The 11,944-nt window shown below is 40.8% G+C and overlaps 1 protein-coding gene across 1 annotated transcript; it reads left to right on the top strand.

Annotated features, from left to right (window-relative positions):
* The first annotated feature begins 5 nt into the window (after positions 1–5).
* On the top strand, positions 6–11,644 carry TCEANC2 (transcription elongation factor A N-terminal and central domain containing 2). Its single transcript, XM_082266062.1, has 4 exons — positions 6–146; positions 2,605–2,746; positions 6,699–6,892; positions 11,199–11,644. Exons 1-4 carry the CDS (start codon positions 39–41, stop codon positions 11,385–11,387), a joined length of 633 nt encoding a protein of 210 aa, XP_082122188.1. The 5' UTR covers positions 6–38; the 3' UTR covers positions 11,388–11,644.
* Positions 11,645–11,944: the final 300 nt, after the last annotated feature.

Here is an 11,944-nt window from a genome sequence, read left to right as displayed (position 1 = left end):
CGGAAGTGAGCATCCAGCTTGGAACGCAAAGTAGCAACATGGACAAGTTCATCATCAGAAATCCCAATTCGCGGGCCCTGGAGGAGAAATCTCCAGCTGTGAAAAAGAAAGGTCCCATGAGCCAGGCCACCCTACACTCCTTGAAGGTGATTATTAATGCTGGTGACCGTTACTTCTGCTAAACCTGTGTTATTTACTAAAACTGTCTGCATGCCTGAGTGTAACATGGGCCTTGTTCACATTGGCTTCAGCTTCTATGCTAGCTGTGTTCAAGTTTTTAATCCTTTCACTGCCAGAGCCAGTTTTGCATTTTTTGCACACATGTTTAAAAACTATTTTAGGCCAGAAGATTAGGTAAAACCCCCCAAAACGTTGTATGTTTTCTGAAGGCAGAGACCCTGGAGAATAAAATGGTGGGAGCTCCAATCTTGTATGTCGCATGATATTAGGGCATTGGTTTGTCAAGTGCAAATTCTCAGTAAGAAAAAAAAAAAAATACACTATAGTTAGTTTTAGGGCACACAAATACACTATATTACTCAAAAAAAAAAAAAAAAAAAAAGATAAGGGTGTTCTAAGAAAATAGATACTCGGCAGAGATTCAGTCAGTAAAAAAGAGACACTCGCCGTTCCAGGGATCCAGTGCCATCCTCACCCAGGCAGATTCTTCACCTCCTCATTGTGGCTTTGCAGCCGGCTGCCCACTGCACGCGTGTGAGGAGCCATGCTGCACCCTGTCTTCTGGGACCAGTGATGTGTTCCAGAAGGTTAGGGGCAGGGAGGAACTTCTGCTCAGATCACCTAGGAGATACTAGCAGTGCGAGTGGGTACCTGTAAAAACCAGGTGCCCGCCCCCCCCCCCCAAAAAAAATATATATATTCCAAACATGGCAGAGGAGGGGGAGGAAGAGCAGAAGTTCTCCCTTTTGGGTAAAGTTCCACTTTAAGCTTTAAAATTGTTCACACCTGCAAAATAATGACAAACTTCAGTACTCTATATTTTCCTAAGGTGACATTTTAAAAGCTCCAACAGGTCATCAGTTTGGAGTTATGCCTCGTACACACACATCGATTATTGGCCGGGAATTTTCGGCCAACATCCGATCGGGCCGATTTTCGGCTTGTTAGTATGATGCTTTCGACAAACAACTCCGACTTTTCAGCCGAAAAAAATCTGGTGTGCAGATTATAAAATTTTTGTTGGCCGTCAACACTACGGCCGATTTTCCGTCAGTCAGTACAGATTTCGGCAGACAAACATCTGATGAGAAAGACTGGGCATGCTCAGAGAAGAAAAAACACACGGAAAGTAAACCAGCACATGACATCACTTCTGAAGTAGATTTTTGTTGGCCGAGAAAATTCCTGTGCAGTCTAGGCACATTCCAACCAACAAAACACAACTCTGGACAAAAGATGGACGATCAGTCGGCCGTTAATCGTTGCGTGTGTACAAGGCTTTAGTCATGAATAATGGCCCTAGAATTATTGCTCTCTCTCTCTCTCTCTCTGACATGCATGATGATATATGTGTATAAGCAAAGTTTTTGTACATAGGCGTCCCCAACAGGTGCATTTATTTTCATGTGTGCATGTATGTGGGGATATTTTTTGGGGGTGATGTTTTAAGTGCTTGGGTGTAATTTTATTTTTTTCCTTTTTTTTTTTTTTCAGTAAAGCTCTATTTATATCACATAGGAGACTAAAGCCCCGTACACACGTACCGAATATCATCCGAACGATCGGCCGTCTTTTGTCCGGTGCTGTCCTGTCGGTTGAAAAGTGCTAAAGACTGCACACGAATTTTGTCGGCCAACAACAGCCAACTGCAGAAGTGATGTCATGTGATGGTTTACTTTCTGTGTGTTTTTTCTTCTCTGAGCATGCCCAGTCTTGCTCATCTGCTGTCTGTCAGCCGAATTCTGTACTGACCGGCTAACAATCGGCCGTTCTGGTGTTGGCCAACAAAAATTTTAATGCCTGCACACCAGATTCTGTTTGGCCGAAAAGTCGCAGTCGGTTGTGGGAAGCATCATACTAACAAGCGGACAATCGGTCGGTGGCCGAATATTTACGGCCGACAATCGCTACGCGTGTACGGGCCTAAAGGGTGTTTTCACACTTGGCGTGAATGCCTGTTCTGAACCCGAGTTCGATTGCTCCCCCTCCCCTGCCCCCGATGGACTGTGTTCACATTTGATTTTTGTATCCGAACCACGGTACACTTGTGTCATCAAGCTGCAGCCGGCGCGTACTCATGTTGCTTGGCAACCGCTGTAAACGAGAAGGTGCAAAAATGGATAGAATTGCTTGCTTTGGTACGATTGCGTTCTCATCAGAAGCGAACCGTACTGGAGTTCACATGAACCGTACCCCAGACCACCCTTTTTAAGTGGACTCGGGTACGGTTTGCGGGTGCGCAAATTCTGACATCAATCGAACCCGGGTGCGCACCAAAATTGCTAGTGTGAAAACACCCTAAAAGTCCCCTATGTGATATCATATTTTATGACCGGTTCTCTTTGAGACATCAGGGGTCTACTTTTTATATATTTATTGCTTACTAATTATGCTAGGTTCCTTCTACCTTGTTGTTGTGTTTAGAGGGTGGTGGTGCTGGAAGATATAAAGAGATGGAAATGTATTCTGGAGTTGCCCAGCCAGACTAAAGAGAATCTCCTGGAAGCCTTATCACAGCTGAAGAAGAAAATTCCCTCAGAAGAAGTAATACGAACAACAAAAATCGGTAAACCCCGTGACTGACGGTGCTTATTTGACATGATGAACATCTAGAATCATTGTAAAGTAGTCACACATAGGTGTTTTACAACAATGGGCTTCTCATGTGGCCATTTACAAGCTATAAAAACATATACTTGGTATTCTTTAATGCCAAGCAGAACGAAAACTTATTTTTCCCCTTCCACGAAAAGTTTTTTAGCTGCTCTCTGTCCCCAATGGAAAGACATCCAAACCATTCCCTGGTATAGGACAGGAAATGAGAAGAATATTTTCAGTGGTGACACACTTGAATGTTATAACCTGTGTTAGTTTTTTTGTTGCTTAGTTGAGATTTTTTTTTTTTCTTTTACCTCCTGTGCCCTGACATAAGAAGAAAAGATGCAGACAGTAATTACAACCTTAGTGTAATTTCTAACCCTTCTTACTCACATCATTGTTGCTCAGACTGAAGCAGTGCCTTTGCTATCACCTTCCTTTCCTCTATTCATTGGGAGCCAGCATGAACAAAGACATGTAAGGCCAACTTCTAAGTAGTTTGTTGTGTTTTTTGCCACTACAGGTTTTTTACGTGTTAAAAAAAGGACAAGTCACCCCTTTTCTAGCCCGCAGCACTACTTCACTTCTCCTCTTTTTCTGATATCAGGAAATTGAAACTGACAATAACAAACAAATGTAGAGAGTTTTTATCAGTTCTGTTCATTAAAGTACTAGTGAAAGCCAATAGTAATTTAGCAAATAGGATTTTTTTTTTTTACTTAACTCACATTGACTTTTATACAAAATAGGTTATGTACCTTTTGTACCTTTTTTATTTGATGGTCACATGAGCACACAGCTCCCTTGACATTTTTCTTCCCCATACTGAGGGCATGTCAGCATAGCAAGCATCTGTTCAGAGAGAAAGTATGTTCTCTATTTGTTTGCACTGATTTCAGAAGTTGTAAGCTGCTGTCATGAAACACAGGAGGGTTGGGCAGGGAGATGGCAGGAAACACACCAGCATAAATCTGCTTCTGTGATTGGCATGGTCAGAAAGAAACCAGAACAAAGGAGAAATGGCAGGATCACCAGGAATTTAAGAGCAAATTAAACAAAAACAGCCTGAAAACAGGCACATATATTCTGATCTGAATTTTTGGGGGTAATATACACTTTGAGAGATGATTTGGCCCCTGTATTTAAAGTGGAGCTCCAGGCTCCTTCAGAAAAAAAAATTTAAAGTCAGCAGCTACAAATACTGTAGCTGCTGACTTTAAAATTCGGACACTTACCTGTCCAGGGATCCGGTGGCATCTTCACCTGAGCCAATTTTTTAATCGGCTTTTCGGTGCTGCCGCTGCTATCTTGGCTGAGAGAAATTGGCATTAAAGCTGCACAGCCGTTTCCCCTACTGCCCATGTGGGAAGCACACTGTGCTTTGCGAATGGCCTGGACGCGGGGGAAGGAGGAGGGAGGCCAAACATCCGTCCGAGTTTGCCGCAGCTTAGTCAGCCGGAAGTAGGAGCGGGTACCTGTCAAAACCATGTACCCGCTCCCCCCCTCCTCCCTGAAAGGTGCCAAATGAGGCAGCACGGGGGGGGGGGGGGGGGGGTTGTAGGCAAATGAGCGGCGCTTCCCCTTTTGGTTAGAGCTCTGCTTTTAAAGAGTTCCTCCACTTTTGTTGAGAAAAAACATTCCCCTCTGGGTGATCTATGTACATTGCAAGGATTTTAATAAACTTTGTTGCAGATTCCTACCTTTTTGTTTTTCTGAAGAAATCACTTTGTGTTTCTCTGTGTCCATGTAGTAAGTGAACCTAATGGGAGTGGTTTCATAATCATCAGTCGGCTGCTGCACCTGCAGGGCTCTAATGAGGAAAAGTGCAGGGTCTGCATCCATTTAGACGTGATTTCCTATTGGGAATTTCTCACTAGAAATTAAATTTTTGTTGAAGAGGACGCCAAAAATCTGATGTGTGACTTAAGTGGGGTACACACTAGTAGAAAATCTGTGGAAAATTCCCGTCCGAGGTACACAACTTTCAGCAGCCGATGCTGACATTTTCAAGGAAAGAAAACGGAGGGACAAACACCAAAATTTTTATCGTCCGTCCCCAGACGACCAATTTTCATTCAATGTGTATGCAGTACGTCCGTGAAAAATACGAAAGACTGTCCCTCGGTGTCCTCAAGTCCAGGGCAGGGCTATAGACTCTGGTCTTGATGTCAGGATCTTAAGTGGGGTACACACTAGTAGAAAATCTGCCGAAAATTCCCATCCGAGGTAAAATCGTACGATTTTCGGCTAGTGTGTACACAACTTTCAGCAGCCGATGCCGACATTTTCAACGAAAAAAACCGGAGGGACAAACACCAAAATTTTTATCGTCCGTCCCCAGACGACGAATTTTCGTTTAATGTGTAAGCAGTACGTCCGCGAAAAATCCGATACGAAAGACCGCACTTGATCTGAAGTTGCTGACGACCCGGAAGTCTAGGAACAAATGTCCCAAAAAAAAAAAAAAATCGGACGAGAAATTTCATGAACATTTATGCACTGTCAACTAAAAATGGTTATAAACGCTTAGCAAGAGATGGAAAAATCGGAGGATATTTTGTCCGATTTCCATCAAGTGTGTACGGGCCTTTAGTGCAGACCAGCGATGTATAGTAAGGGCTTTTTCACATGGGCGATCCGATCAGATCCGCCTGTCAGTTTTTTAGGCGGATCTGATCGGATCCTCCATGCAGTTCTATGGGGCAGCGGATGTCAGCGGAGACACCTCCGCTGACACCCGCTGCCATCCGTATCCGATCCTGTCCGTGAAATCTGGACGGATGGAAACCCTATTTTTCCATCCATTCAGTAATCCGATCCCCCATAGAGGGCAGCGGGGGCTGAGACACCTCCCTCTCCGCTCTGCAAGCGGAGACGGAGCTGTCATCCGCCGGCTCAGCGGGGATCGCGGATCGATCCCCGCTGAGCAACACGGATCCGCCTACGGAGGCGGACCGTGTGAAAGAGGCCTAACTAAGTAGAACTTCTTCACTACTGTACTTAAGTACCGAAAGGCGGTATCTGTACTTTCCTAGAGTATAATTTTTTTTCTCCTACTTCCACTTTTACTTCACTACATTTTTTCGATGATTTCAATATTTCTACTCTGATATTTTTTTTTTGTGCTGCATAGTTACTCGTTACTATTATAAAAATTACCACTGCCAGAACAGTAGATGGCAGGTTTCATGAAGTTCAAAACATGTGTATAATCAGCGCATACGAAAATAAATGCTACTGTATGTATAAATAAAAGCTGCATTTGAAATAATAAAAAACAATATGATGTTCAAACTTTTGACTTCTTTCTTTAATAACTACATAACACAGTACTGTTTAATAACTACATAACACAGTACTGGTACTTTTACTTTCAGTACTTGAGTAGCAACATTTAAAAAAAAAAACTACTTGCAATACTTAAGTACAAAAAATGTTGAATACTTTAGTACTTCTACTCAATTCACTTTTTGACCGAGCACTTGTACTTTTACTCAAGTATGGGTTTCGAGTACTTTATACAACTCTGGTGCAGACTTCTGGGAAAATCAGTAAGCCAATCACACAAACAGGAAATTGTTTCTGGGGGGCGTACTATACACCGTCTTTGTACAGAACAATTCCAGGTTGCCATATTGCATTGCATTTTACAGAAAATGACAGCGCTGCAGATTGAAAAGGAAAGGTCATTTTTTTTATAATATTTAATTAGAATATGACTATTGTCGCAATTGTATACACTATATTATTATTTTTATATTGATATTTTTTCCATACGAAAGTGGAGTCACCCTTTAAAAACCACTGATTGTGAAATCATTTGGATGAAATAGACGTATCTCTCAGCTGCAATTCAGTGTTGTATTTAACATCCGGGTAATGTTGTTTGTTATATGTAATGGTGTTTTTTTTTCTTTCAGGCGAGGCAGTGGAGGGCCTGCAGACACACTCTGATAGTGAAGTATCTGAACTAGCTAAGGAAGTTTACTCACAATGGGAAACATTTTTAAGAGAAAACCGTTGCAAACCCACCATAGAAGTTAGAAGTGATCCTGCTACAGAGAAACTACGTAGCAATGCAAGGCGAATGTTGTGTGAAGCCCTAGAAAAGGAGGTAAGGAGCCATCTTCATAAAAATACAACCCCAATTCCGAAAAAGTTGGGACGCTGTGTAAAATCTACATAAAAACAATGCAATGACTTGCTAGTCTTATAAACCCATATGTTATTTACAATAGAAAACAGAAAACATATCAAATGTTTAAACTAAGAAAATGTACCTTAAGAAAAAAATAAGTTAATTTTGAAATTGGTGGCAACGACACTTCTCAAAAAAGTTGGGGCAGCGCCATATTTACCATTGTGTAGCATCCCATCTTCTTTTAATAACACTCTATAAACATCTGGGTACTGAAGAGACCGGTTGCTGGCATTCTGTTCTCATGTAGATTTTACACCGCGCCCCATTTTTTTGGAACTGGGGTTGTACATGTAACAGGATTAAAGCGCTACTGCATTTGCTGGTATGTACAGTATATTGTAGCGTGTAATGAAAGTCTATTGTATATTCACAGTTGAAATTTTTGTTGCTTACCTAAAGCCAAGCTCCAGCCAAACGTTTTCTCAGAAGAGTAGAGAAGGGTTAAATCTTCTGTCAGGTTTTTATTCCTGTCTGTGTTAACAACTCCCACCCATAAAAAAAATAACCTGCAGCCATTGCATCTAGGAATTGGTAAACTGCAAAACAATAAATGTTTGCTTTTGGGTTTAATACTGTTAAAAAAAAAAAAAGCATTTTTTCTTTTTCTGTAGTTGCGTAGACTGCAGTAAAACCTGGCAAGAGTTCAAATCCTTCCCACTCTATCCAAAAAAACGATATACACTTTAAATGTTCCTAATAGCAAATATGTATGTATGTGTGTGTATATATATATATATATATATATATATATATATATATGTGTGTGTATATATATATATATATATATATAGTACAGACCAAAAGTTTGGACACACCTTCTCATTCAAAGAGTTTTCTTTATTTTCATGACTATCACACTTCAAGAGGTAGTCACCTGAAATGGTTTTCACTTCACAGTTGTGCCCTGTCAGGTATAATAAGTGTGATTTCTTGCCTTATAAATGGGGTTGGGACCATCAGTTGTGTTGTGCAGAAGTCAGGGGGATACACAGCTGATAGTCCTACTGAATAGACTGCTAGAATTTGTATTATGGCAAGAAATAAGCAGCTATGTACAGGAAAACGAGTGGCCATCATTACTTTAAAAAATGAAGGTCAATCAGTCCGAAAAATTGGGAAAACTTTGAAAGTGTTCCCCAAGTGCAGTCACAAAAACCATCAAGCGCTACAAAGAAACAGGCTCACATGCGGACCGCCCCAGGTAAGGAAGAATAAGAGTCACCTCTGCTGCGGAGGATAAGTTCATCCGAGTCACCAGCCTCAGAAATCGCAGGTTAACAGCAGCTCAGATTAGAGACCAGGTCAATGGCACACGAAGTTCTAGCAGCAGAAACATCTCTAGAACAACTGTAAGAGGAGACTGTGTGAATCAGGCCTTCATGGTAGAATATCTGCTAGGAAACCACTGCTAAAGAAAGGCAACAAGCAGAAGAGACTTGTTTGGGCTAAAGAACACAAGGAATGGACATTAGACCAGTGGAAATCTGTGCTTTGGTCTGATGAGTCCAAATTTGAGATCTTTGGTTCCAACCACCGTGTCTTTGTGCGATGCAGAAAAGGTGAACGGATGGACTCTACATGCCTGGTTCCCACCGTGAAGCATGGAGGAGGAGGTGTGATGGTGTGGGGGTGCTTTGCTGGTGACACTGTTGGGGATTTATTCAAAATTGAAGGCATACCGAACCAGCATGGCTACCACAGCATCTTGCAGCGGCATGCTATTCCATCCGGTTTGCGTTTAGTTGGACCATCATTTATTTTTCAACAGGACAATGACCCCAAACACACCTCCAGGCTGTGTAAGGGCTATTTGACCAAGAAGGAGAGTGATGGGGTGCTGCACCAGATGACCTGGCCTCCACAGTCACCGGACCTGAACCCAATCGAGATGGTTTGGGGTGAGCTGGACTGCAGAGTGAAGGCAAAAGGGCCAACAAGTGCTAAGCATCTCTGGGAACTCCTTCAAGACTGTTGGAAGACCATTTCAGGGGGCTACCTCTTGAAGTGTGACTCTACAATTTTCATAGTCCTGAAAATAAAGAAAACTCTTTGAATGAGAAGGTGTGTCCAAACCTTTGGTCTGTACTGTATGTATGTATGTATGTATATATATTTTTTTTTTTTTGCTAACGGGAGTTTTAATTGTTTCTTACTGTATCCAAAACAAAAAGGTTTTAGCTTCAGACATACCTTACATCAAATGTACAGCTTTATTTCACATCCCACTTACACTTGTGGTGCTCCGTTGTGCCCCGTGGGTCTTTTTGCTGGACCTTATGTCAGAACAGGACACAGCAGTGACATCGGGCTCAGAGAAAGGAGCCAAAGACAAAGGAAGCGCAAAGCCAAGGACTAATGCTTCTGATATTACTGGAATTGTTGAACGTGAAGATTCTTTAGGTGGGCTGTAGCTTTTAAATAGGACATAGGTCAGGTAAGTATAAGGCCTCTTCTACTGCAGGTTCTACTTGGCTGCATTTTTTTAAGAATAAGTTTTATTAGGTTTTTAAACACAATCGTATATACAGAAACATTCCAAGCAAGGATTAGTAAAGGAGGATCAATGAGACAAAAGGCTATTCTCATCCTTGTTGATGAAGCTACAAATATCTATTACAGACAGTTATGACATGAGCAACATTTCTTAACAAATATTAAGCACATAAAGGCAGATGTATCAGTGCAGTTGTGTCGTATGGCCCCTATGGACATAGAGAATAGAGCACCCATCATCAACATAACCTCAGGAGGCTAAAGAGTAAGTCAGGAAAGAAAGGAGAAGAAAATGAAAGAAAAGATAGGGAGAAGAAGAGTATTTAGTCAGAAGCTTGACCAATAAAGTGGAACTTCACTCTCCCAATCAACATTGATTTTTTTTTTTTTTTTTTAAATCCTCATGCTGGTATAATTCGTAAATGGATAGGAAAGTATGTCATATTTACCTGTTAAACTTTTTTTTTTTTTTTTAGTTACTTTCTGGTCTCCAAGCATAGGCAAACAATGTCATACATCTTTGGAGTCTTCAGGATGGGAGGAGGTTTTTTTTTTTTTTTTTTTTTTTTTTTTTTTCAGCTATGAACAAAACTAGGGGCAGATGGATTCCAGAAACGAAATACTACATGAATCATCTGCCCTTACTCATGATGGCCATGGCCAGAAATGCTGGGGGGTTGTTTCTCAAAGTGATTTCTTGACAAATTAAAGCATAGAAGGGTTGATTTACTAAAACTTGGAGAGTGCAAAATTTGGTGCAGATGTTCATGGTAGCCAATTTGTTTCTAACTTTAGCTTGTTTAATTGAGTTTTGACAAAAAAAATAAAAACAAACTGGAAGCTGATTGGTTTCTGTGCAGAGCTGCACCAAATTTTGCACTCGCTAGTTTTAGTAAATCAACCAAAGAGACATGGATGGGTGGGGGAGTTTGCTTTGGATATTAAAAATTATTTTAATAGTGTTTGTGGTGCTCAGATGTAGTGAAGATCCGCTTTAATGTTCTTAGTTAATGGCAGGAGTAGATTATAAGTGTACCTGCATTTTTACATTTTAACATCCGATTAATTAAAGTTCATAACAGCATTTACACTACTAAGTGGAAATTAAAAGACTTTTAGGATTGTAAAAAAAAATAAAATAAAACGTCACTTTCTATAATTATAATTTTACATGACCCCAGAATGTCCTTTACAGAAACTGAACTGTTGGTGGCCACGATTATCCTGTGGGCTTGCAAGTCATCCAAGTGTAAGGCTTTTTGCAAATTGGTTGCATGGTATTGGCTGTTCCTTGCCATGGCACTGGAGAGCTTGGAATGCTCTGTGCAGAGCCAGATTGCATTGAGCGAAAGTGGCTGGGCCTGGACCATAAGCTTGTCCGTCAGAGAAGACAACGGTATTGTTCATGCTTCCTCCCCAAAATGGCATGTAGTTAATAAGTTCTTGTGGACACTGCTAAAGTAAAAGTGGCTATGCTGTCATTAAACAAGAAGCAGCCTAGCGTTGTCACCCTCTAACAGGAGATTACATACATAAGAGCGCTCTGGCAAAATCAAAAGGTATTTAGTATGATTTGCAGGGAGAATAACAAATGAAAAATATACAAGGGGCTAACTTTTTATGCTAAAAATATCAGTTTTGAACTTTTGTCTATATGTGACCTTTTGGGATTGCTTAAATATGTGACCTTGATCAGTAAAATAAGTATTACTTTCTCTTTAATCAGGTCGGCGACTCTTTGGCTGAGTGTATTGAACGAGAGGCCTTCCACCAAAGTTCCCGTCTGATCAATGTTCACTACCGAAGAACGGTTCGCGCTCTGGTGTTTGCTTTAAAACACAAGCCAGAGATACGATCACAAGTGAAGGATGGACACTTACCTGTCAATAAGTTAGTAGAGACTCATAGGAAGTGATATGCTGCGCTCATTAGGACCGAGCATGGCCTCAACCATCCTATTCAACAAAAATCACTGACCAGATTCAGGTGGCTCTCAGGTGTCCTGCATACAGTATAGTAGGATGTTCTGATTAAGTCTAAGTTTTTATTAATGAAATGAATACCTAGAAATTGACCAAAGGACAATACATATGGAACCCTATATAATAATTGCAGTTATTTATTTTTTTACTTTTTAAACATAAAATAAAAATGCTGTTTTATCTTTAAGGATGATATGTTTGGCTTTTGATTGTTTAATAGTGGCTTATTTAAAAAGGTAAGTGATGGATGATATGTAACATGATATACTTCTATGTGTGTGTTTTTTTTCCCTATCATTAATGCTTATGAGAAAAAGGGCACATGATATATCAGCTGGCACTTGATTCTGTAATCCTTGTTCCTCGGTGCAGTTTTTAAAGTTGTTGGTATTTTGTAGCAGAAATACATTTTGGTGGTGACAACATGTAGAAAAGTAAAACACCAATGAGGTTGATTAACTGAAACTGGAGGGTGCAAAATCTGGCGCAG

This window comes from Pelophylax lessonae (genome assembly GCF_965119305.1).
Source record: "Pelophylax lessonae genome assembly, chromosome: 8".
NCBI classification, from domain to species: Eukaryota; Metazoa; Chordata; class Amphibia; order Anura; family Ranidae; genus Pelophylax; species Pelophylax lessonae.
Note: the sequence above shows the minus strand (reverse complement) of the source record. Positions and strands in the feature narration are given on the sequence as shown.